General features: G+C 49.0%; 2 protein-coding genes across 3 annotated transcripts in view; one reads left to right on the plus strand and one right to left on the minus strand.

Annotated features, from left to right (window-relative positions):
- PLOD1 (procollagen-lysine,2-oxoglutarate 5-dioxygenase 1) overlaps window positions 1-25,276 on the plus strand; it is a 53,555-nt gene that overhangs the window by 7,811 nt on the left and 20,468 nt on the right. Inside the window, exon 1 of one of the 2 annotated variants that reach the window (XM_008167218.4) lies at window positions 21,954-22,213. The exons of the other annotated variant lie outside the window; for it this stretch is intronic. Coding sequence (XP_008165440.2) covers window positions 22,132-22,213 — 82 coding nt within the window. The 5' untranslated portion in view covers window positions 21,954-22,131. Of the gene's footprint in view, window positions 1-21,953; window positions 22,214-25,276 lie in introns of those variants that run through there. 2 annotated transcript variants of the gene reach the window in all.
- Window positions 9,482-16,069, minus strand: KIAA2013 (KIAA2013 ortholog). Its single transcript, XM_005292810.4, has 3 exons — window positions 14,934-16,069; window positions 12,148-13,001; window positions 9,482-10,220 (listed from the first exon to the last, which is right to left on the minus strand). Exons 1-3 carry the CDS (start codon window positions 15,931-15,933, stop codon window positions 10,203-10,205), a joined length of 1,872 nt encoding a protein of 623 aa, XP_005292867.2. The 5' UTR covers window positions 15,934-16,069; the 3' UTR covers window positions 9,482-10,202.

Genomic DNA, 25,276 nt, shown 5'->3' on the forward strand with positions numbered 1-25,276 from the left:
ACTACCCCCGGTCTACGGGTTTTAATTTCTCCCTCCTCAAATGGTGGGATTCATGCCTCAGCTGCAGTTAAGCAGTGCCTTGTTCATCCACACGGCTTGTCACCACCTCAGACTCATTTTCTGTAAGCAAGCAGCGCTTTTAGGCTTTAATGGAGGCCTTTGGCACCTCCACCAACTCCCAACCCTTCACCCCCATGGCACAGATATTCCAGGAGATCACATTCATCACTTAGCCCAGCCAGGCACCCTCTCATGCAGCTTGGGAGAGGTCGTAAGGGTCACTGGGAGCATCAGTAAAGCTGCAAACAAACCCTTCTGGATAACAGATAAGAACAGTTGGTCAATATCTTCAAAATTTGGCCAACCGCTCCCCCGCCACCACCTACGCACATCCCTGCACCTTGTGTCAATGTTCTCCTAAGAGCTTGAATCCCTGAGGAGATCCCCTCAGTTATGTGTTGGATCAAACCGAAAATGACATTTTTTTTCTTATTTGCCGTGTCTTTCTGGGGAAGGTTTATGATGACTTAGTTGTATGGTTTCCATCTATCGTAGGCAATCCCACTGCCAAACCTGAGGACTTTACAACCTTTCATTTAATATTTAGCACCCCTGCAAAGGAGTGAAGTGCACATATCCCCATTGAACAGATGGAGAAGTGAGGCAGAAAGACACTAACTGGTTGTCCAAGGTCATACAAGAAGTGTGTGGCAGAGCAAGGAAATTGTATCCGGGTCTCCCAGCTCACAGAGCTAACACTTTAACCACTAGACAATGCTCCCTACTTGGTTTTATGCCCTGCTTTTCATAAGTGCAGAGCACCTACAGTGAAAGTCAATGGGCAAACTGACTGTGCTCAGCTCTCCTGAAAATTAAGCCCTTAATTTTGGTTTCCTGTGTGCACTGGTGGTTTCAGTAATCTATAATTTGCAGAGGAAAGGGGACAACTCAGGTTTACGGCCTGTTCATATTTAAATGCATTTTAGTGTGGAAAGCCTGGACAGTTCTACTCAAGGGAATATGGATCAGAAAGCATGTCTGGTATTGAAGCATAAATTCCCCCGCAAAATAAAAAAAAACAAAGTTGAAATTTGAGCTGAGGAAAAGAATGGTTTCCGATCTCTTTTTTTGCTTCATTTTAACAGTCCCTGGTAAATTCACCTTTAATCTGCATTGTGTCAGCATTGGGGATTAAGGCCTGATGCCTTTTTCTCCATTCACCCTGTGAGGGGGATGGTATGTGGACTAAGGCTGTTGCTTTCTCCTCACAGTATTGACTTCAGTAGGAGCTGCAGGCCCTCAGCATGTCTGAAAGACAGGCCACTTAGGCATTTAAATAAGTCCTTATGCATGTAAATAGTTCTATTGAACACCAAGGGACTACTCACCTGCACCAAGTTAGTGATGGGCTTGCATTTTTGCTTGATTGGGGCCTAAATATGGATTGTGGTGCCCAACTTCAAGCACCCAAATTTGGAAACTTTGACCTAAGTTTGCTTTCTGACGTCCTTATTCCCCACAGTTTTGTTGACTTCGATCTAGCGTAGGTATGTGGGTAGATGTTCTGATAAGGAGATTAAGGTGAAACCCAATGTGAAGTGTTTATTTCATCTTATAGACGGCACTGGGTGAGGAATAGGAACCAGCCATGCCCACTTTTCACTTTCCCTCTATAAAGCACCCAGAAAATTATTATTATTGTGTGGCATTACTTGTGTGTATATTTCACACAACACACAACTAACTGTGGAACTCAATGCCAGGGGATATTGTGATGGCCAGAAGTGTAACTGGGCTCAAAAAAATGTATGCATAAGTTTATGGAGGATAGGTCCATCAATGTCCATTAGCCAAGATGGTCAGGGAGGCTGCCCCCTTTCAGGGTGATGCTAAACCTCTGACTGCCAGAAGCCAGGAGTGGAAGACAGGTGTAACCCTTCATAATTGCCCTGTTCTGTACACTCCTCCTGAATCTCTGTGTATGGGCCACTGTTGGAGACTGGGTACTGGGCAAGACGGACCATGGTATGACCCAGTATGGCAGCTCTTACATTCTTATATGGTAGCACCCATATGCCAAAATCAGGATGGGACCCCGATTGTGCTAGATGCTGTTCAAACACAGAGGTAGACACAGTCCCTGCCTCAGATTTTTGCAATAGAAAAAAATCTCAACAAAGAAGCTCCAGCATTTCACCCCCCAAAACCTACCAGCCATGTAGCATGGGGACACAATACTACCAGAGGGGAGTCTGAAACGTGATTTTCTGTACACTTGTTTCACAGGCAGTATTGCGACTCCCATTGGTGACTTATCCACACTGCCCCTCTTGGAAGAACCATTCTCATATGCTTCCCAGAAACCATCCCGTGGAACACAGAGGCTGTCAAACCAGCAAGGATACTATCAGACCCCCTCTTTATTAACAGAGAACAGCACTGAAGAAGAGTTGAAACAGTCTGAGTGAACAGAGACTATCAAGTTACTGTTTAATCTGAATCAGTACTTTCTAGGGCGATGTATTTATCTGGGTAGGACACAGAATTCAATTTTTGGAGGTTTTGATGTACAGAAAAAGTGTCATTTTTTACTATGGCCTATTTATTTCACTAACATTAACTCCTGTGAACATTTACTAACATGGACGATCATTTTGATTGTGCTATCGGGGAAGGGAATGGCCTCATTTGTGTGTCTCTTTTATAGCACAGAGGCACTTAGAGCTGAGCTTCCCAACACCCCTGGGAGCCAGCTAATTTTCTGTTGTCCATTTGTGAAACACAGAGAGATTAAAAGAAACTGCCCAACTCTCCAGTGAGGCAGAGGTAGAGCTGGGAAGAGAACCCAGAACTCTAAGCACTAGATTTCTCACACGCACGTGACTATTTTCAATCACCCCATAACCTGTCTTTGACTCACTAGCTTCTTGTTCTGACTGATCTGATTTAACAGTTGGTGGTGGGAAGGCCAGGCAAAGGTTATGATGTCATGTTCTTTCCACAGCTGCCAAACGGCGACGCTTTGATTCATCCCTTCTTCTTCACCAGTTTCACTTAACAAATGATTTCACTAACTCCTTTCTCAGGCAGGTTGCTCATTTTCTGAATTGCTGCAAAGGGGCTGACCTCTGTAAGGGAAGATGAGTGTCAACTAACTCAGGCAGTGTTCTGCACCCCTGCTAAATGAATAACCCCACCAGTACAAATATAGACCCAGAAAGGTCCTTTCTCTTTCATCAGCCTGTAAGTAGATATCTTGCAGATGCAATGATCTGAGAGCCCATCACATTCCAGTCAAAAAATGAGCTCCAGCAATTGTAATAGGAACAGTGTGAAACCCTTCTGATCTGGGATGAAAAGAAAAATCAGGCAGGGGCTTGACAAGACATTTCAAGGAGGAAGAAGAGAAAATTAGTTATTAGGTCTATTTAAAGCTGGATCCTACATTCCTTACTCAGGCAAAACTGAATAAATCAGACTAAAATAATTATAACATTCAAAGCTTAAACCTCTGAACGAATCAATGCCAAACTCATCTGTTATTGCTCCAAATGTATAGCCCTGGGATTCCACTGGAGTTACTCCAGAGTTTCACCAGTGTATCCAAGAAGTGAATTTGACCAAATGTGTGTCTGCTTCCAAACCACTCTCCAACTCCGCTATATGTCTGTTAGTGGTACCATTGCTGCCTAGTGAACTGACACGGCCAAGGTATTCTGCAATACTTTCCTCCGTGTGCTTTATAAGATTCCAAGGAGTTCTTAAAAGTGGCATCTGATTCCTTAACACAAATTTTCTTTTAAGAAATTGTGTGCAAGCTCCCTGTTGTAGAGATTATCAGGGCCCTGTACTTTATATACTGATTGGCGGTTGTTAGAGTTGCTGGTGCTGTTGTTTCCTAAGGGAGCACTATATACAATATAATAGAATGGCATGGACGTTTTCAGACAAAGGGGCAGGTAGATCACAATGTCTCTTGAATGCAGAACCCCCTGAAAGCCTTGTTTTCTCCCTCCTGTGATCGGCACTGACAGCTCGCCCACCTCTTTCCAGGTCTAGTCATCAATATGCAGGTAAGCAAGTCTCACTGAGCTGAAATAGCTTCCCTGGAATAATTGTGCCCCAGAAACTCTTTTGATGTTCATTGGTGGAGAGGCGAAAAGCTCCAAACTGCAGCTGAGGCCAATGATGATCAAGGACCCAATTCACAGAGGGCTGCTATAGGCTCATGTCAGCTTCATTAGAGTCTTTTCATCCCATCCTCTCATTCCAGCTGCTGCACAGACCCAAAACACATCATGGAACTTCAGAAAAAGCCAGAGCAGGGACAGCCTGTGGGTGTGCAGATTCTACTGATGCATAAGAAGAAATTTTTCTTACAATATACTTAGTTCTTACTATCTGAAGAGTTATAATGCCTGCCACTTGCTGTCTCCCCGTTAGTCCATTCGCTCTTGGGGTAGCAAAAACATTAAAATAGTAGGTGTCGACATCTGCTTTTCAGAAGATTTCCCACAAACTGTACTTTGATTTTGCAATAGCTTACTTTCCAAGGCAACAGGGTGCAACTCATTGAGATGGAGAACAAATAAGATTCAAGGCCAAATCCTGTCCATGCCCTTCAGGAAGGCCAGAGAATGGAGTTTCAGCTTGCCTACAAATCGGCTTGTTAGTTTACCTGTGTCTCCACAGGACGTCTGACTCACCTAACCCACAACTCTCCTGAGCGCCTTGTGACCTCTGCAATAGGCTCAGGGCTCTTGCAGAAAGGCCTGTGGGCCCCGTTCTACTTTCCATCACCCATGGCAATATGGATCTCTTAGGAGCAATGTTGCCGTTGGATCTCTCCACCAAGACCCCACTCAGGAGGATGCAGGGGGCTGCTGATGGGAGCAGAAGGCTGAGTAAAATAATGTCTAACACGGGTAAATGTGAATAGGTTCAGACTAGATGCTCCAATGTCACTGCTTGTTTAATGACTCCTGAAGTTGGCCCCTGGCAATTCCCTGCTCCCTTCTCAACAGACTGGCATGTTCAAAAGCTTGGCTGGTGGAAGTGGCCTGTGCGCGTTGGCTTTGTTTTTTGCAGCCCAGTTCCTATAATCTTGTGATTCATCCTCCCCTCTGCTTTGCATTCCCTACCCTGCCCCACTGCTGTCTGGTGCTCTGTTCGGGATGTAAGGCAACTAACTTGGAATACGAATTGCAATAGGCCCTGGAGAATTATTTTGTATATAATAAACTTAGATGACAGAAATCTAAGAGTCTTCAGGCTCTTACTGCATCTGTGGTGATGGGGACCATGGTGAAGGCAGCTGTGATGCACATGGAGAAAGCCAGCTGAGGTTGCCAAAACCAAGCACTCAAAAGTTAGGAAATGACAGAATTAAGGTTGCCCATGCAACCTTAATTCACCCCCTTGTGTATATGCATTGTGATACAGTCTTCAATTACATGATCATATACTATTTTTTTTCACAGGACCCTGGCCTCCTTCAGTGCACAGAATGAAGGGTGCTTATTTAATGAAAAAATATTCACTATTTTGTTTATCCTCATTGTTTAGCGTGTGGCCCCAGGCCTTATTTAGTGCACACTATTCAAATCCTGCTTTGAAGACAGAATTACTAATTCTTCATGGGCTTTTCTATGGTGCTCATCGCTATACGCTCTGAATGCTTCACAAATGTTAATATTTATTTTCACAATGCCCGGTGAGGCGAGGAGCGCTACTATCCCCATTTTACAGACAGGGAACTGATGCACAGATTAAGGTAAAGAGTATCCACTAATTTGGGGTGCCAAATCTGAGACGCCTAGGATCTGATTTTTCAGAGTATTTAGCATTCTGTAGCACTTCACACGTTCAAAGCACAGTTTCTGTGAATTTCAGGTGCAGCTTTAAGTGTTCGCACTCTAACAAATCAGGCCCCAGGACACAACTCAACCCAGAAAATGAAGAACACACAGTTAATGACCGCCTATAAAAAGTTGGGTTTAAGTGACTTGCCCAACATCACACAGGAACTCGGTGGCTGAGGCAGGGATAGAATCTAATTCTGCAGGGCAACATTCAACTTCTTTAACCATTAGACCATCCTTTCTGTTCTTCCAATCCCCTGCCTCATCTGGACACATCTTCCAATTTCTGCTAAAAATGAGGCCGGCGTCCTACAACTAAATCTTTACTACACAACCCTGATTCATTCTCAGAACAAGCCCATCCTGTGCACTGCAAGAGCCAGGCCTCATGTGAAAAAAATCGTGCCTGATTATGTAATTAAAGACTGTCATATGATGCATATGCACAAGTGGCTACATTAAGGTTACACAGGTAACCTTAATTCTGGCATTCCTTAGACTTTGCAGCCAGAGTTTTTAACAGAGCTCTGTGTGATTTCTGAGGCTTCGAAAAAAGCAAACTGAATAAACAAAGTCAATGGAGCATATTAACATCCTCATGGCTCATCAACATGGGTGGAACCCTCAGATCCACCAAAGAGCTAACTGAGTAAGCAATAGTAGTAGTAGGTTGTCAGTCTCATGTGGACCAGCACGGGCTGGGGTGGGACGTTTTGCCTGTGCATTTCAGCTATTTGCTGACAGCAGAGGGAAGAGGGAATTCCTTTCTTGGCTCTGCAGGGATGTGTGTTCTAGTGGGCACAGTGTCTTCTGCCCGCTCCCAAGTTTGATACTCTCTTCCTTGTCTCCTCCAACCTGCCCCTTCCTCATCTCTGGCTCCTCCTTCCAGTGCCATTCTCCTGACCTAGCCGATCCCAGTCTCCACTCCTCAGATGTCTCAGCCCAGTGTCCTTGCCAGCAAGTCCTAGTCCCATCCCTCCAAATTACCAGTCTCCCCACTCCCACCCCCCACATCTGATCTGTCTCTCCCCAGTCACCCCACCAGTCCCTATCTCTCTCCCCAGGTTCCTCATCCAATCTGTGTCCCCTTCATGTCCTAGTCTGGTTGCCCAGACAGTCCCAATTATCCTCTGGTTCCTAATCAGATCTGTCTCCTCTCCCCAGTACTTTAATTTCTCTCTTCCCACCTCATCTGATCTCAGTCCCGTCCCAGTACCCATTCCCTTGCTCAGCCAGGCTCAACTCCCAGCCTCCTCCCAGTCTGATTTCTCTTCCTCACCCACATTCCCCATCCCCGCTAGCTCCCAGTCCTCATCTCCCTCCAATCTCAGTGTGTTTTCCATCCCCCGGGCTTCTTGTCCTAGTCTGCTTGCCCAGCCAGTCACAGTTCTCCCTAGCTCCTTGCCAGATTGGTCGTCCTTACCTCTCTCATGCACCCCACCCCAGTTCCCATTCTCCTTGCCCGGCCAGTCCCCATTGCCTTCTCATCCAATCTCAATCCCCACCCCCCAGCTACGGCTCTTTGCCCAGCCAGTCACAGCCCACCCCTTGGCTCCCACTCCTGTCTCCAACCCAATTCCCTGTCCCGTCCCACTAGCCTCCAGTTCCACTCTCCACACTCAGGCTCCCTGTCCCAATCTACTCCCTCTGCCCCAGTCCTGCTTTTGTCACTTTTGCATTCTAATCCTGCTGCTGGGCCAGGGAGGGGTCAATGAGAGTACAGGAGAATGTCTCCCTGTGCTTAGTTCAGGTGCCAAGAGCCAGCATGGCCTCCCACAAACCAGAGCTGCAAGTGCCGGGAAAGTCCTGCCCAGCCCAAAGCTAGAGCACGCCCGTGGCAGATCGAATCTTCAGGAGAGCTAACTGCTAAACTGTTACGTCTGAGTGTGTGAGAAGCAATTTTTCAACAGCTTCTAACTTGGCCAAATTTGGATGGATTTTCACAGGAACAGGAAAAGTCACATCCCTGACACAAAGGCTACCCCCTCCCCAAATTTCAACCCCCCTGCTCAAGTGCATGGGGGGCACTAAAGCGGTTTAAAAAAAAAAAGTTGACCAGAATTTATTTTAATATGTGCAAAGCAATGTTTTCCCTTAGCCTCATTCTCAGAAACATTTCCCCCCAAAAATTAGCCTGAGGCAACACGTAGTATGGAAAATTTCAACCTGAATGCTAAAAGTTTGGCAAAATTGTTATTAGTAATTGAAAACAGGGTCTTAGAATGGAAAGTGTTGGGCAACCTTAGCACCCCTGCCTATAACTACTGAGCATGCTCTGTCTGCTGCTGCTATCTACCTTAGCAGAACTGGTAATGTGTTTCTTCCCAGTGTTGCAAGCACCTTATTTTATTTGGAGATACAGCTCTGAAGACAGGTAATTTATTCTCATTAGAAATTCCTTGGCAGTTACCAACCTTGTGCTTAGTTTCCAGAACAAAGTGCTGAACTTAACACTGAGAAACCCCTGACCATGATCTTTAAGTAGTAAAGAAGCAGGAGTCTACTTTCCTTGTAATTCAGAAGCATCATGTTCTCTTCAATACTGTGTGGGGAAATAAGATACAAGGTGCTGCTGCTGCTGAACAGATAAACCATTGATCAGTCCTTCAGTAAAATCCTGTTACAGAAAAAGGTTTTCCAGAAGCACTAGTCTCTGGTGTGGTGTTCTCTTACAGCCAGTAAATAGGTTGCTCTTATTCCCTTTTTTGGCACTATCTGATTATTGCCCTGAGAGGTTTTGCAAACTGCCTTGAGCAATCTTCAGGGTGGGGGTGGGAGGTGAGGGTGTGTGTGTAAAATAAGCGAGTCTTCTCACAGTACTACCTCGGTCATCTAAATGGCACCAGGAGCACTGAATAAGTTTGGATAACGGAGGAAACTTTTACTGACACCATGGACGTGACCCTGTTTCACATAACTAAACTTGTACTGTTTTAGTGGACGGCAGAAATACCACAGGATCAGATCTCATTAGTTTGGCATTTCCCTACAACATACCTTCTGAGAGTTCAGTTTAAAATATGAACTTTAAAACACAGGTTGAGATTTCCCAGATACTAGGGTATCTAGACATTTGAAATTAATGGAAGATGTTTAAATCCCCTAGACTGCTTGAAAATCTCAGAATATAAAATGAGTAAATATTACTGCTTTAAGGGACAAGTCTTCAGGAGTGGGCTAAAGGGATCCTTTTTTGGCCTATAGCATAACAGGGAAAACACAGAAAAACAAGTTTGTATTAAGAGGTGGTTCCTTCTCCCCCAATTCGATATGGAACTATACTGTGCAAGGCTGAAATTTGTACTTTCTTTATTCTGCTTCCTAAAGTACTGAGTAATAGCATCTTTTGTTCTTTCTAAAAAGATCATTGCCTGGAAATAAGTTTCTCAACATCTAGCTATTGTGTAAAAAATTTTACTTTTACCCATGATTTAGAGAAAGTTTGGAGTTCTTGCCCCTTTTCCCACCATTTTTTCCTATTTAATTATTTTTCCCCTTAAATCCAAACCCGCTTCAGTAATGTACTTGGTTCTGGCTGTAAGTAGAGCTGCTGGCACTCCGTTTTCAAAAGGTGCTGCTTTTTCTTTTTAACCTATGGAAAAAGTGAACCATAACACGTGTAGACTGAAAGGTATTTATTTAAAAACAACAACTTTGGTATTTTAAAACCAAACAATCTTCAAATCACTACAAAGTAGAATGCCTCCCCAGTAACCAGAACATACCAATGCACAAAGTCTCAATATTATCCTCAGAACAGAAAATGGACAGGTCAGCATTTCCAAATTTAACCCAGAAATCACTTCATTAAACTGATTATTTTGCACTCTACAATCACAAAGGCTGAACTAAACTTGTGACACCAGCACTTATACATACAGTTTAAGTGGGTGTTATCTGCTATCAAAGTTGAATGCAAAATTAACATCCTGTCCCACCCCTGCCCCGCAGTGCAATAAATTAAAATGCATACTAGAAAGGAGAAGTGACATTGAATTAAAGAGTTTTCTAGTTAGGTTAATTCTGAAGGGAACACTCATTCTTTATTTTCCTGTAAAGTTAAAAAGAATCAAAGGACTCATATTTTCAAGTATTCCTCACCAAATGGATTAATCTTATGGAACTGAACATGTTACACGTCAGAAAGACACCCCAGTGATACATGAGATTCTAGTGTAAACCCTTGCATAACCATCAACTTTCCAAGTCATGGATTCCCCTCTTAACAAGGCACAAAAGGGTTGTTGCTTTCAGAAGATCCTTGTTCTCAGCCGCAGAACTGTCGGGCACTAGGTGTCTTGTGCAAATGGAGGCTGAAAGCAGGACTGTTAGTTCACTTGCTCAGACACTGGGATCTTCCTGTGCAATTAATAAAACAAGGTGTTATCTTGCTTACAGCTACAGAAACATTCTATTTCAGCAATAGATTTCACTTCATCTCTGTCTGTGGCACTGAGCTGCCATTAGACCACAGAGGCTCTGCACCATCTTCATTGTAGCTGGCTCCAGCCCAAGACACTGAATGAGCGAATCTGCTGTACATTGCACGACTCCTTGCAAAGCAAAGAGCACCAATGCCAGAAACAGATGCTTACTCAGCTCCAAGTCTATGGCTGTGCAGTTTCTCAGTAATTCAGTGGATAGTGTCAGTGCTAATAAGCTGTAATGGTGAACACAATCCATTATGTAAAAGGCAGAAGGTGAGTCTCCCCGATCCTTCAGTAGCAAAGGCAGAGAGAGATACAGACAGCAGTGAATAAGGATCACGAGCTAGTTTGAGTTCCAGGATGTAGTAGCACGCACCACAATACAAATGACTTCCTGAGCACTTTTCCCTTTGCGTTAATATTTTGATCATGAGTTCAGGGTAATGCCTGGAGAAAGAATGCAACTTTCTGCAGATTTCTGTGAGCTGTACATTTAATCTACATCGTCCTATGTCTAGCTGGAGTCCCACAGGTGCTGCTGGAGCACCTTCAACTCCCAATGACCTCACAGGGTTGCAAGTGATCAGCACCACTCAGGGTCAGCCTCCCAACAGCAGTCAGGGAGCCAATAAGTTACTTGCATCTGAGAGATGAGAGAATCTCCTTGAAAGTCCATCTCTAACCCCCTCTTATTTGGTGAAAATTAAACTAAGTCCAGTGTCTAATCCAGCCTCAGCTAACCTTCCTTTAATTTGCTTTTCTGATTTAGAAAAGCAGGACAATCTGAAGCCAGAATGTTTCCCCTGAGCACATCTCTATTTGGTGACTGTTTATTAATAAACACACAAAGTCTTGCAATTGATCTTAAAGAGAGGAGGTTTTGAACAATGCACTTGGCTCATGCAGCAAATCAGTCTAATTTTCCATCTTCCCTCCATGCCAGTAAGGTGCAGCTAGAAAGTATTGGCACTAAGAGCAGAAGAACGTTTTCTAGGCTCTGTTCTGTACTAAGTTTCTATCTCTTCTGCTGTTGCCCTTGACTATACCTCGTAAACCAAGTAGTCAAAGCCCTTATGCAGCTGGGAGGTGCAACAAATCTTGGGACCCAAATCCCCAGCTTTCAGGAAAGAACACTCTGTCCTGCCTTCAGGATGGCTGCATATTTAGTCTAAATAGCAGGAGAACTAATATTGGTTTAGCACTTATCCAAACTGAGGCTGGTAAAGGTGACATTCAATGAGAACCGTGCAGTGACTACAAGTCTAGAATATTTATTCACAGACCCAACAAATAAGCATCTGGACTATGTACTACGGCAGGAGCTTGCATGTGTGTGAATTTCCACACTACACAATTCACTCACAGCAGACAAGTGTGCAAGCAATGCCCACACAACAATAGGGATAAGAGTACTCCATGGAAAAAGCACAGCAGCTTTGTCACTAGCATTCCACTACTGTATAATTGCAGGACAAACACTGTATGGTGTCACTGCTGCAACTGTGGTGTTAATACAAACAAACCTCCAAGTTGCTACAGTGAAAGAGGGTGTCTGCTTTAAACGGCAGCCATCCAAAGATTTTTACAAGGAACAACAATGGATTTATTTTGTTAATGGGTGAGTGAGCCCTATTCTTGCAGTCTCTCTGACCTAATCCTACTGTCTTGCAGGAAGAGTCACCTTTCGGTGCAAGTGCACACACACACACACACACACACACACACACACATACACACACACTTCAAGACAGACTCCAAACCCTTTCACAACCAGAGAGAACCTCCCTAGGAACAGCTGACAGAAAACCAGACCGATGACTTGGCTCCCAAGAAAGCAGTGGAGAGTGGCAGCTTTATACCTTACTCCTGAAGAGTGGCTTGGCTCCTGGCCCACAGTATTCATTGTAGATGAGTTTGAACAGAAACAGGTGGAAGAGTGTGATTAAGGAGGCCACACTGAACCAGAACAGGAAGGGTAAACCTGGGTACTGCTTGGCCATGTGCTCCTCATGGGCCAGGATAGCTTTCAGATGTAACGTGTGTCTCAGGTCCTGCAGATGGGTCAGGTCTGTAGATATATAAAGTAATGGTGTGATAGGCTGAGTCACCATGACAGGGAATGTGTGACCCCGCAGCTCAGAGGTCAACTCCACAGGCTCATTCAAGCAGCCTGCCTCGCAAGCATACAGCCTAACGGGCTTGTCCTGGAACTTCACAGACACATGCAGGAAGGGCTTTCCTTCAGCATCCAGCAGAACGGCCAGGTTAATCAGGTCCTTGTTATAGTGGATCCCACGCAGGGAATAGCTGTTGTGAAGCACATCAGGGTCAGCCTGAAACTGAAGATGGTTTTCTGTGAACTGCAGACCTCCAAAGCTGAGCACCATCCCCTGCATGAGTCCATGGACCCCAGCTGCCACCAGACTCTTGCATCCCCGCTTCTGGAGAGTCAGCTTCCACAAGTCTGAGAGCTGCAGGATCTGAGGGACACTGGACAGGTTCTCGGGCCACAGGTTCTCTGCATGCATGGTTGCATGGCCACTGAAGCAGTGGTCGGCATAGTTCAAGTTGGCTTCCATTTTTTCTCTGTCCTCACCACTGATGAGTGGGTCCAGCAAAGGAGCTGGCATGCAGGATAGGACATAGTAGAGAGTCATATTGACGGTCTTGCTGGATGGTGTGTGGGAATCTGTAATCTTTCTCATTTCGACCCCTGCAATATAGAGAAAAAAACCCGCTCAGTTTGGGAAACAGGTGCGACGGTAAGCGTTTAAACAGAGAAAACAGGAAGTTCAGATTTGCAAACACTGGTGCCAACAGCTACACAGATGTTGGTGTGGGGGTGACAAGGAACTGAATGTAAACGCTTACGCTTGGCTGCCAGTGCTCAGCCATTTCTAACCCTGGTATCTTCCATTTTAACTTGGTTTGAAAACACTGAAGTGAATAGAACAAATTAGGGACCTGATCACATCCCATTTATTATAAATCAAAACAGGAAAAGTTGCATTTTTCTCATTTTAAAAAAAATTGCTATGTGGAGATCTTGTACTAAGTTTCAGCCCAGAGGAAGTTTTAATGGGCAAGATACATATCCTGTGAAAGGAGACTTACATACTCCCTTTCCCTAGAACCGTACACACGTATAACCCATGGAGACCTCAAGCCTACTTTAGTTCCAGTACACTCACATAACTGACATTAAGAGGGTACGTCTTCACTACCCGCCGTTTCGGCGGTTAGCAATCGATTTATCCGGGATCGATATATCGTGTCTCGTTAAGACGTGATATATCGATCACCAAACGCGCTCACCGTCGACTCCGGAACGCCACCAGAGTGAGCGGCGGTAGCACGGTCGACGGGGGAGCCGCGGCCATCGATCCCGTGCCTTGTGGACCCCAGGTAATTCGATCCAAGATACTTGCTGAAGTTGCGTATCTTGGATCGATCCCTCCCCCCCCCCCAGTGTTAACCAACCCTACCCAGTCTAAAGCAAATACAGGACTATTACATTGTTCCTGGAGAAACAAAGGAGCTCTTGGTTAGGAGTGTCTGTGGTTGAATTCTCTCTAGTTAATGGAAATTCTGCTGCTTTGAGACCTGTGGATGTATGTGCAACGGTGACTAACTTCCTTATTAATGTAGTTGGATTTTCCATGCTTTTTGAAAAGGTTTACAAACTGTAATTTACCAGATTTATTTAGGTACTTTGTTGCCTCATCCTACTGATCCCCAGAATTGATTTCCAGCCTGTAACAATAGATTACCTCTGAGGAAAGGTTAAAAAATGGGTATGTTTAGTCTTGGGGAAAAAAAGACCGGGGAGGGGAGGGGGGCGTGAGTTGATAAGTCCAGATAAGTCTTCAGATATGTTATGGCCTGTTATAAAAAGGACAGTGATCAATTGTTCTCCATGTCCATTTAAGGTAGGACAAGAAGTAATGGGCTTAATCTGCAGCCAGAAAGATTTAGATTAAATATTAGGAAAAACTTTGTAACTTTAAGGGTATTTAAGTACTGGAATAGGCTTTCAAGGGAGATTGTGGAATCCCCATCATTTGAAGTTTTTAAGAAGGGGGTAGACAAACACCTGTCAGGGATGGTCTAGGTATAGTTCGTTCTGTCTCAGCACACAGGCCTGGATGAGATGACCTCTCATGGTCTCTTCCAGCCCTATTAAGTGAGAGTGTCTTAGTATTCAGCCCCCACCAGTCCCATTAACTTAAAGTTGTGGGTGCTAAGCACTTCTGAAAAACTAGCCTAAAGTTTCTCAAATTGAGCAGCCAGGATCAGAGGCTACTTAGTTTTGGCCTCTGACTTGCCTTACACTACACAGCAAGTTAGTGGCCGATCCAGAGCAGAGACTAGAAATCAGAAGCCACTTCTTAAAGTTCTCTCCTTAACCTTAGTTTCTTTATCGAATAATGCTTAGCTACCTTTGAAGTGCTTTGAGCAAAAAGCGTTAGGTTATTAACAACCTAAGACCTCCCTACTGTCCCTCTAACCATCTCATAAGGAGGATGAAATTTCATGTGAGCTGAAATGCTTCATAAGTGAGCAGAATGTTGTGGGTGGGGCTCACCTGTTAATGCAAGGGGGTGCTCTCACTATTTGGTTGTCAAGTGAACCTGGCACTTCTTACCTGAAATAAACAAATCGGACCAAGTCTGTTGGTGCTCCTGGAACAGGTCCTCAACCCCCATCTGCATCACCTCCAGCATCTCCTTCTTAGCCACCTCCCTCAGCTTGCTGAAGGTTTCCTCCAGGCTGGAAGGCTCTATGGGCTCTGAGGTGTAGACCACGGACAGCACTGTCTCGTGGAAATGAGACTTGGGCGCCACCTGCACCCGGGTCACCAGTTTCTTGGCGGCCACCACCACCAGCACCACCTTGGATCTGCCAGCAAGGAGCACCCGGCTAGAGGAGAGCAGGAACTGCCGGTCCCCCACCTTCTCCAGGCTGGTGGCGAACTTGGCTCCCTGGGCAGAGGCAGGGGAGGAAGGGGTGGAGGCTTCGAAGGCGGTGACCCTCTCGGTGGGATTGGAGATGTGGATCCGCTGCAGGTAGAGATGGGGCCGGCTGCGGTGAGCCAGCAGCTCCTCCCGGACCGTCACGCAGTCGCGGGCGGGGGGTTGCGCTGCAGCCGCCCCCTGCCCGCTCTGGATACACCGGACCCGCCGCACCGCCCCGTCCCTCAGCACCACCGCCGCGGCCCGGGCCTCAGCTTGCCCGCTCACCGCCTTGAGCTGCACCAGCGCCGGGTAGTCGGTGGCGTGGGCCGGGCCGGCCGCGGAGGCCCCGGCGGACACCCAGAGCCGGTTGGAGGCCACGTCCAGCAGGAGGAAGCCGTTGCCCACCAGGGCCGGGTGCCCCCCGGGAGCTTCCTGGGCGCCGTCCCCGGGGAGGCGCAGCCTCAGGGCATCGCCGCGCTCCTCCAGCCCCGGCCAGGTCCGCGTCTCGGCCTGGAGGCAGAGCCCGGCCTCGCCGCCCCGCGGCTCCCCGGCGCCCCAGGGCAGGCGCAGGCGGGCGCCCCCCAGGTACCAGTAGGCGACGAGCAGGAAGCCGAGCAGGGCCAGGAGGCGCCGGGCCCAGCTGCTGGAGAGCAGCCCCGGGAAGCCCTTCAGCCGCTGCTGCAGCCACATGGGGGGCGGCGAGTCGCCCCGGGGCCTGTCCCCGGCCTGGATCTACCAGCCGCCCCGCCGGGGCGCCCTCATCCCCGGCCTGCGCGCCTCGCTCGCCCGCCCGCCCGCTCTCCGGCCGCGCCCCTCGGACCCCCGCTTCCGCCCGCGCCTGCCCGAACTGCCGCAAACCAAGCGCCACCACGGCCGGAAAGGGGAGCCTGCCCCGGAGCACGACACTTTACGACAGACAGGGCCGGGCTTAACCCTTAGAGGCCCGGGAAGGTGGAGTGTTCGGTGCCAGGCTGGGGGGGCGGTGCTAGGCTGGGGGTGCGCTGGGGGGCGGGGCAGTTCCAGGCTGGGTGTGCGCTGGGGGGCGGTGCTAGGCTGGGGGAGCGCTGGGGGGGGCGGTGCCAGGCTGGGGGTGCGCTGGAGGCGGGGTGATGCCAGGCTGGGTGTGTGCTGGGGGGGCGGGGCGATGCCAGGCTGGGGGTGCGCTGGGGGGCGGGGCGATGCCAGGCTGGGGGTGCGCTGGGGGGCGGGGTGATGCCAGGGTAGGTATGTGCTGGGGGGCGGGGCAGTGCCAGGCTGGGGGTGCGCTGGGGGGCGGGGCGATGCCAGGCTAGGTGTGTGCTGGGGGGTGGGGCAATGCCAGGCTGGGGGTGCGCTGGGGGGGCGGGGGTGGTGATAGGCTGAGTATGTGCTGGAGGGCGGGGCGATGCCAGGCTGGGAGCGTGCTGGGGGGGTGAGGGTGGGGGCGGTGCCAGGCTGGGTGTGTGCTGGGGGTGGGGCGGTGCCAGGCTGGGTGTGCGCTGGGGGGGTGGGGTGATACCAGGCTGGGTGTGTGCTTGGGGCGGGGGCAGTGCCAGGCTGGGGGCATGCTGGGGGGGGTGGGGGCGGTGCCAGGCTGGGAGCGTGCTGGGGGGGCGGGGCGATGCCAGGCTGGGTGTGCGCTGGGGGGGTGGGGTGATGCCAGGCTGGGTGTGCGCTGGGGGGGTGGGGTGATGCCAGGCTGGGTGTGTGCTTGGGGCGGGGGCAGTGCCAGGCTGGGGGCATGCTGGGGGGGTGGGGCGGTGCCAGGCTGGGAGCGTGCTGGGGGGGCGGGGCAGTGCCAGGCTGGGTGTGTGCTCAGGGCGGGGGCAGTGCCAGGCTGGGGGCATGCTGGGGGGTGGGGCTGTGCCAGGTTTGGTGTGTGTTTGATGGAATAGGGCAGTGCCTGGCTGTGTGCGGTGGTGGTTGCCAGGGAAGCAGTGCAGACTGTGAGAGAGAAGGGCAGTGCTAGAGCCTGTCTGTGCTGAGAGTTGGCGACGGTCTCCGCTTGTCTTAATGTGGGGGTTGCCAGACTGCTCTGCTGCAATGGCGGGTTACTGGGCTGGAAGATGATGCCAGGCTGTGTCTGTGTAGATAGAGAGAGCAGTGCTAGGCTTTGTCTGTGGCGAGCTCATGATATGCTGGTGGGAAGGTGGGGGCAGTGTCAGGCTTTGTGCTACTGGGGCCAATGTAAGATCTAGATGTGTGTCTCTGTGGAACAGTCTCCAGCTATCTCAGGCAGTACCAGAGCTGTGTGGCCCTGCTAGGTTATATGTGTCATAGGAAGTCCATGATTAGTTACAGCCCCAGGATAAAGGATAGCAGTTCTTTCTGAGAATCTTAACTCCTGCGCTTGTTGCCCCCGGCTGTGACTTCCTTGTTAGATTTTGTTGGCAGAGGTCAAACAGAAAGTGACGGAGATAAAACGAAGAGTAGATATTCTCCTGTTTGGAGATGTGCTTTGAAATGAAGTGTGGCACAACTCGGCAGTCAGAAACTCTTTAATGTTCAAAATACACTCACATCATAAAGTATCAGACATAGATGCAACCACTGGAGAGGCAAGGAGAGATGTGCCCCTCAACTTTACTCTCTCAGTGTAGCTGAAGGACGCTTGAATTTCATTCTCGCTCTCCTTCCCCTACTTCTTCAAGCTCAACTTTTTTTTAAATGTGGTTGCACCACTAGTTAAGTTAGGCAAAGAGCAACTTTCAGCACACTGTAGACCCTACCATATCAGGGGCTTGTTTCAAATCTCTACTATGGGAATATGCAAGATCCACGCAGAGCAATTCCATCCATTGGGTTGGATCATTAGTAATTGATATAAGCTGCTCTGCTCAGACATATACCAAATCAGGCAGCCTTCCAGAGTCTAATTTAAAAAACAGCCTGACTTGGCATAGGTTTCTTATAATATAACGTGGATATTGTTACTGATAGAGCATTACTAGAGCAGCCCTGCTGGAATACCACCAGCTTCTTATTATAAATCTCTCTTTTCAGACATCTAGATCTCAATCACTTAGCATCATGTTGGTCTGAAATATGATATTTGAGCAGCTGGCTCAAATGAGCCACTAAATCTCATTCATTTGATTTTAAGTTGCTCTACAAATACATTTCTGTAGTTTCTGGAGATTTGACACCAGTCTCAAGGCAAAAAGAATTATTTTGCCTATAAAATTAAAGTTGGCCAGGAAGTTCTTTTTTGAGGATTAGTTGTTACTTGGATGAGTCTACTCCAGAGAACTTCTAGTTGCTGCAGGAAGTGGTGTCAGTGATTTAGAGTCAGTACTGAATCAGTGCCCCAACATGGAGCTTGCTGTACCGCTGAAGATACTGTCTTTTCTTCAAACCAAATTCTTGGCCATGTGACGATTTCATGGTACCTTTTGTATCAGCCAGGGAGTCATGGCCACATTTCAATGTACGGAATTATATTTTCCCTCCTTAAATCTGCTGACTTTACTGACGAAACCAATTTTTTTCTCATAATACAAGTTTTTAATTACATTTTATTCCTGTTATTCTAGCAGAGCCTGTAAGCTTAGGGAGAAAAAGGTGGATTCTCTTCTGTTAGGTTTAAATATTTGCCCACACTGTATAGTGAATGGAAAAAATAAGCGTTATGATGTGACTGAAATCTACAGACCAAGCCAATGCAAATTGTGCTCTGCACTATAGTTTTCAAATGACAGTACAAATCATAGAGAAATATAATGAGCAGAAGTGGGGTAGGAAATGTGTTCACTGGGTGGGAAATTAACTATTTAGAGCCAGAGAATTGACAGTTTAGTGAGGGGAAAGAGAGGAGGAAAATTTCTTGGCTTCCTCCCTGTAAATACATTACTGACTTTATGGCACGTAGGATCTTTTCAAAAAATGGAGGGAGAAATCCCAGTACCATCAAGTGAATGACAAAACTCATTCTGATTAAATTAAATAGGGCCACGATTTTTCATCCAGAGTATCTACTTTTTGGTTGAGGACCTATTAAAACTGAGTTCTGTTTCTTTAAATTGGTTGGCAAGCTGATGCTTCACATGAAGCACGTGTTGCACGTACTCACTGGAACATCTGCATTGGCAGCTTCTGCTGTTTAAAAAGACAGGCAACGAATTCCAACAGGAGGGCAAAGGGGAGGACAAACAGAGAACCAGGAAATAAACATACACTCCCTGGGATGGTTGGTATAGCTGCAGAATGCAAGCAAGGCTGCCAAGCTGGGATAGTTTGAATAAAGGGAGATTATAAACAATGACAAATTCGGGTTTTAGATGCACCGAGAAATCTCTCATCTTAGAATGGAGATACTTAAACTGACTTAAAATGAGAGACAGACAGGCCTGTTCCAAAAATCTGAGATGAACTGTGGAGCTGAATCCAAAGTTTGAATCTAGGTAAAGTGCTGAATCAAAACCTGGATCTGAACGTAAGACCTGGCTCCAAACATGAACTCACAGCTTTGAAACTTGAATCTATGTAAAGGGCTCAACCAAAACCTGGCATCTGAACTTCCCTGACTCTAGGGGAGTTGGAATCCAGACCCACATTTTTCCAGTGTTTGGTGTGTCCAGATCTGGGGTTTGGATCTGCGTTATTACATAGATATTTATTCAGTATTTATATTGCAATAGCACCTAAAGGTCTCACACAGGTTGGGGGGCATTGATGGATTTGAGCTGCTTGGGATTTGAATCCAGGGTTTTGGTTCGGGGCTTGTCTCTAATTAAACAAATCCTACCATCTCCAGTTCTCTGCCCCTGACTTTCATATACCCCTGTTGATCTACCCAGTGCTATTCTCTCAACTCTGACAGATTTCCTATCCTCACATACGGGCAGTGGGCCAAATTCAGCCCTGTGTGGAGGAGGGGCTTGGGGCTTCAGCCCTGCAGGGGTTGGGGGGCATTGATGGATTTCTCAATCATTTCTCGGGGCTTCAGCTGCCTTACCCCCCGGCTCCTGGCAGGTGTGCCCTGGCTCTTGAACTTCTGAAGATTGTCATATGTGGCTCAGAGGGCCAGTAAGTTTGGCCACTCCTGCTCTAGATTCTACTGCAATATAAATAGAAGTAATAATAAATCATATTTAATAACTTGTTCCAGGCCACACAGCAAGTCAGTATCAGAGATGGGTCTACTCGGCGCAACATTCAGTACCTTACAAAAATGACCAGAACCCCCCCTGCCTCATCCTTTTAAATTAGTATATTTTTATTACACCAATAAGGCAAACCAAACATATAAAATAGCCTTGTTACAGAACTAAGCAGGACTTCAAGGGGGGAAAGGCTTGCACAACAAAACAATTAAAGATGAACTAACCAGGTTCTTAATGATAAACAGAAAAATAAATGTAAACAAAAGGAGAAATAAGCAGTAAACGTTAGCTGATGAAACACACCAGGGATCTATGTGAGTATTGTAACAGATTTTATACTATGCTAGTAAGAGATGACTAATGTGAACTGACAGGTGGAAGGAAAATATTTAATAATGATCCCCAAATTCCAGAGCTGTGTGTAATCTTTTTCTGCTGCAACTTTCTCATGCTTAATGTCTGTGCAAATGTGCACACCACGTGCAGGGGTGCTGGAACAATTTGTGTACAGTAGAACCTCCGAGTTACGAACATCCCGGGAATGGAGGTTGATTGTAATTATGAAATGTACATAACTCTGAACAAAACATTATGGTTCTTTCAAAAGTTTACAACTGAACATTGATTTACTACAGCTTTGAAACTTTACTATGCAGAAGAAAAATGCTGCTTTCCTTTTTTTTAGTAGTTTACGTTTAACACAGTACGGTACTGTATTTGCTTCTCTTTTTTTGTCGTCTCTGCTGCTGCCTGATTGTGTACTTCTGGTTCCAAATCAGGTTTTGTGGTTGACTCTGGTGTTCGTAATTCTGAGGTTCTATTGTCGTGGGGGGGCTGAGAGACATTGAACCAAACTGTAATCCCTGTATATGATGGAAACCACTTCAAGGGGTGTGGCAGCACCCACAGTTCCATCACCTACAATCACATGATAACCATGCAGTGGATGAGGCTGGGGGAAGTGTTCCTCCCACTTCTAGTGGCTCATCTCTGACCACGATTAAATGCCCCTCTTCCCTCAGCTCCTTCAGTACAAATCCATCCCTTGGGTCCTGATACACACAGGGAGGCTGGAACAGTGGGGGTGCTGGGGATGGAAACCATGTTATTTGGTGTCTGTTATTACTACTTTAATCCAGCCACAACTGCCCTAGCTCCAGCACCACTGTACAGTCACAATAGAGGGGGGGGGGGTCCAAAGCAAACCCAGCATTCCCCTGAAGACCCTCCACCCTCAACACACCCCCTTTGGGAAAGTTGGGATCTGAACTTTGCCACATGAGTTCATTTCTAAATAGTAATAGAGAGGATCGCTCTGTGTAGCATTTCTCATGCCTAAATCGCCCGCAATACTTAACGAGGTGTGTCCAGAAAGCCCCCCTGAAGTGGGGCAGTGGGGATGGGGTGACTGGAGCCGGAACCCTGTCTGCTCTAGGTCCCGCAGCCTGGGGGCTGGGGTAGTGGGGAGCGGGTTAGGGGTGGGGGAAGGCAGTGGGGTGGGCAGACTCCCCAGCTTTCGGGGGGCTGGGCCCTTGTCCCAGTCGACTCCAGCGATCCGCTGTGCGGGCGGAAAGGCTGCAGTCGGCCGGGCTGGAGGGAAGGGGCTGAGCCAGGACTGCAGGGAGGAGCCCCCCGGAGGGGCGGGTTTAGTGCGTGGCAGCGAGAGCCGCGCAGCGCCGGGAGTTGGCCGGGGGGGGGGGTGCCGCTTTGTCCCGCTCCCCGGTGCACAGGGCTGGGTCGGGTCTGCAGGCAGCACCGCGGCTGGAGCCGGACTCGGGGAGCCCAGGAACCGCCAGAAGTCGCCCCCATGCTGCCCCAACTGCTCCTGCTGCCCGGGCTGGTCCTCACGCTGCTGACCGCGGAGGGGAGCTGCGGGTCCAAGCAGGAGGGTAAGAAGGGGGCTCTGAGCTCCCGGGCACCGCCAGCCTGGGCCATGTCCCCTGCCCAGAGAGATCTGGGCACCGCCAGCCCGGGCCACTGTCCTCTGCCCAGAGAGATCTGGGCACCGCCAGCCCGGGCCACTGTCCTCTGCCCAGAGAGATCTGGGCACCGCCAGCCCGAGCCTGTGTCCCCTGCCCCCAGACACCTTGGCACCGCCAGCCCGGGCCGGCGTCCCCTGCCCAGAGAGACCTGGGCACCGCCCCAGCCCGAGCCTGTGTCCCCTGCCCCCAGACACCTTGGCACCGCCAGCCCGGGCCGGCGTCCCCTGCCAAGAGAGACCTGGGCACCGCCAGCCCAGGCCATGTCCCCTGCCCAGAGAGATCTGGGCACCGCCAGCCCAGGCCCGTGTCCCCCGCCCAGAGAGACCTGGGCACCGCCAGCCCGAGCCTGTGTCCCCTGCCCCCAGACAGCTTGGCACCGCCAGCCCGGGCCACTGTCCCCTGCCCAGAGAGATCTGGGCACCGCCAGCCCGGGCCACTGTCCCCTGCCCAGAGAGACCTGGGCACCGCCCCAGCCCGAGCCTGTGTCCCCTGCCCCCAGACACCTTGGCACCGCCAGCCCGGGCCGGCGTCCCCTGCCAAGAGAGACCTGGGCACCGCCAGCCCAGGCCCGTGTCCCCCGCCCAGAGAGATCTGGGCACCGCCAGCCCAGGCCATGTCCCCTGCCCAGAGAGATCTGGGCACCGCCAGCCCAGGCCCGTGTCCCCCGCCCAGAGAGACCTGGGCACCGCCAGCCCGAGCCTGTGTCCCCTGCCCCCAGACAGCTTGGCACCGCCAGCCCGGGCCACTGTCCCCTGCCCAGAGAGATCTGGGCACCGCCAGCCCGGGCCGGTGTCCCCTGTCCCCAGAGATCTGGGCACTGCCAGCCCGGGCCACTGTCCCCTGCCCAGAGAGATCTGGGCACTGCCAGCCCGGGCCCGTGGCCCCTGCCCAGAGAGATCTGGGCACCGCCAGCCCGGGCCACTGTCCCCTGCCCAGAGAGATCTGGGCACCGCCAGCCCGGGCCGGTGTCCCCTGCCCAGAGAGATCTGGGCACTGCCTGTCTCACAGCACAGAATGAGTAACATGAGCTTCAGGAGCGCTCTCCTGCTGACAAAGCCGCTGCTGCTTGTGGGGGATGGAAGTTTTTTGTCAGCAGGAAAACTCCCTCCTGCTGACAAACAGCAGCTACACTGTGCGGCTTTTAGCGGCATGGCTGTAGCGGCACAGCCGTGTCGCTAAAAGCTACGTAGTGTGGCCATAGTCTAGTGCTGCTGAATTCCTCCAGCAAGCAGATCCTAACTATTTATGTGGAGAAACATTTAAGTCCACCCTGGTAGTATGGCTGTTCGCATTTATTATTGATCTAAAAGTTGTGTCTCTGTGACGATACTTTGCTTACACAGCTCTTTTCACCACAGTGCTCCAAGTGTTTTAGAAAGGTTGGTAAGCATCATATATCCATTGTACAGATGGGAAAATGGAGGCCCCGAGAGTGAAGTGCTATGCTCATGTCACAGAGCAGGTCAGTGGGAGGTAGAACCCAAGTCTCCTGAATCTAAGACTAGGTCTACACTACCCGCCTGAATCGGTGGGTAGAAATCGATCTCTTGGGGATCGAATTATCGCGTCTCATCGGGACGCGACAATCGATCCCCGAATCGACGCTCTTACTCCACCAGCGGAGGTGGGAGGAAGTGCCGTCGACGGGGAGCCGCGGAGGTCGATTTTGCCGCCGTCCTCACAGCGGGGTAAGTCGGCTCCGATACGTCGAATTCAGCTACGCTATTCGCATAGCTGAATTTGCGTATCTTAAATCGACCCCCCCCCTCCCCCCCGCGTAGTGAAGACCTGCCCTAAGTCAAGTCCCTGATCTGCTGATCCATACTGCTTCTGTGCCCTGTGGTTGTACAATTAACTGTAACTTCTCAGGTTTCTGGTTGTCCGAGTGGCCCTCAGCGTCGCTGAGTCTGGATGACCCTGCTTGGCAGAAAGGAGTCAGTGTTTCTGTAATGTGGGACAGAAGATGTGAAAGATTAAATCTGCTTTTAAATGCTTCCACGAGACACCGAACATCTGTTACCCTGCTCGCACGGCTTTCGAATGATGGTGCAAACTGGCCCCGTTCCAGTGCTTTCCAGCTGGGGATCTGGCCCTGTGTGATTTATGTCTGGAGAGGGGAGCTAGGATTTGAAATGGTGAAGTGGAGAAAGAGAAGAGCGTTCGGGGAACCCAGCAAAGGGCTTTGCCGGTTATAGAGCAAAAAGGAAGGAAAAAGAAGGATTATTACTGCAGCGTAGGAAGTGACCATTCACGTACAGCAGTGACTTTGAGGAAGAAAGAAAAGAGTAAAAGGGGAAGGTGGCTGGAGGCCGCATAGCTCAGCCTTAAGACTTCCAGGACTGGGCTGAAAGAATGCCTCGTGGGTGGAAAGCTCTCTCTGCAGCTAGAGGTCTCTTGGCACAGAAGTGAAGCCTCGCTAGCATCTCTCAAAGTTGTTCCTCCCCTCCAGATCAGTAATTAAGGGGAATCTTTATTGAGGAATTCGGCCCAGAGTCTGGGTGGGGAGGACTGAAGCTCTGCACTGGCTTTTTCTCGCTCTAATTAATTTATATGCTGCACAGTGCGGTCTTTTTCTATCTCCGAAATATGACACCTCTTCCTCAGCCATCCGCTGGAGCCTCTCGCACTCCCACCAGAGTGGCCATCTGGTGCAGGAAAATTCTGGAAGTCACATAAGATGAGTGTGAACAGTTTGCTGACTGTCTTTGGAAGGTGGCGTGAAAATGAATTCCTGCCTTGTTTGGTTTGAGATCCTCGGTCCTTGGAGAGAATTCAGGCTGGAATAGCTGCCCAGTAGTGGGCTCCTGTAAATTATTCAGTTAATTTACGTCTTCAGCTCTCACAGCAGGGGCTGGAATTTAAAGTCTCTCTGCCAGCCCCCGGCCTGATATTCCACATTTGCATCCCTTCTCACCAGCAGGCTGATTCCCATTTTCTAGGAAAGCCCGAGCTCCTGGCTCCCTAGCACAG

This window comes from Chrysemys picta, chromosome 21, assembly GCF_011386835.1.
Source record: "Chrysemys picta bellii isolate R12L10 chromosome 21, ASM1138683v2, whole genome shotgun sequence".
NCBI classification, from domain to species: domain Eukaryota; kingdom Metazoa; phylum Chordata; order Testudines; family Emydidae; genus Chrysemys; species Chrysemys picta.

What these genes read in the sequence shown, in the direction of transcription:
- KIAA2013 (XM_005292810.4), bottom strand. Translation starts at nt 15,933, where the DNA reads ATGTGGCTGCAGCAGCGGCTGAAGGGCTTCCCGGGGCTGCTCTCCAGC. An exon ending in GTCCGATTTGTTTATTTCAG is followed by an intron (nt 13,002 to 14,933) that starts GTAAGAAGTGCC and finishes TCTATATTGCAG; the next exon opens with GGGTCGAAATGAGAAAGATT.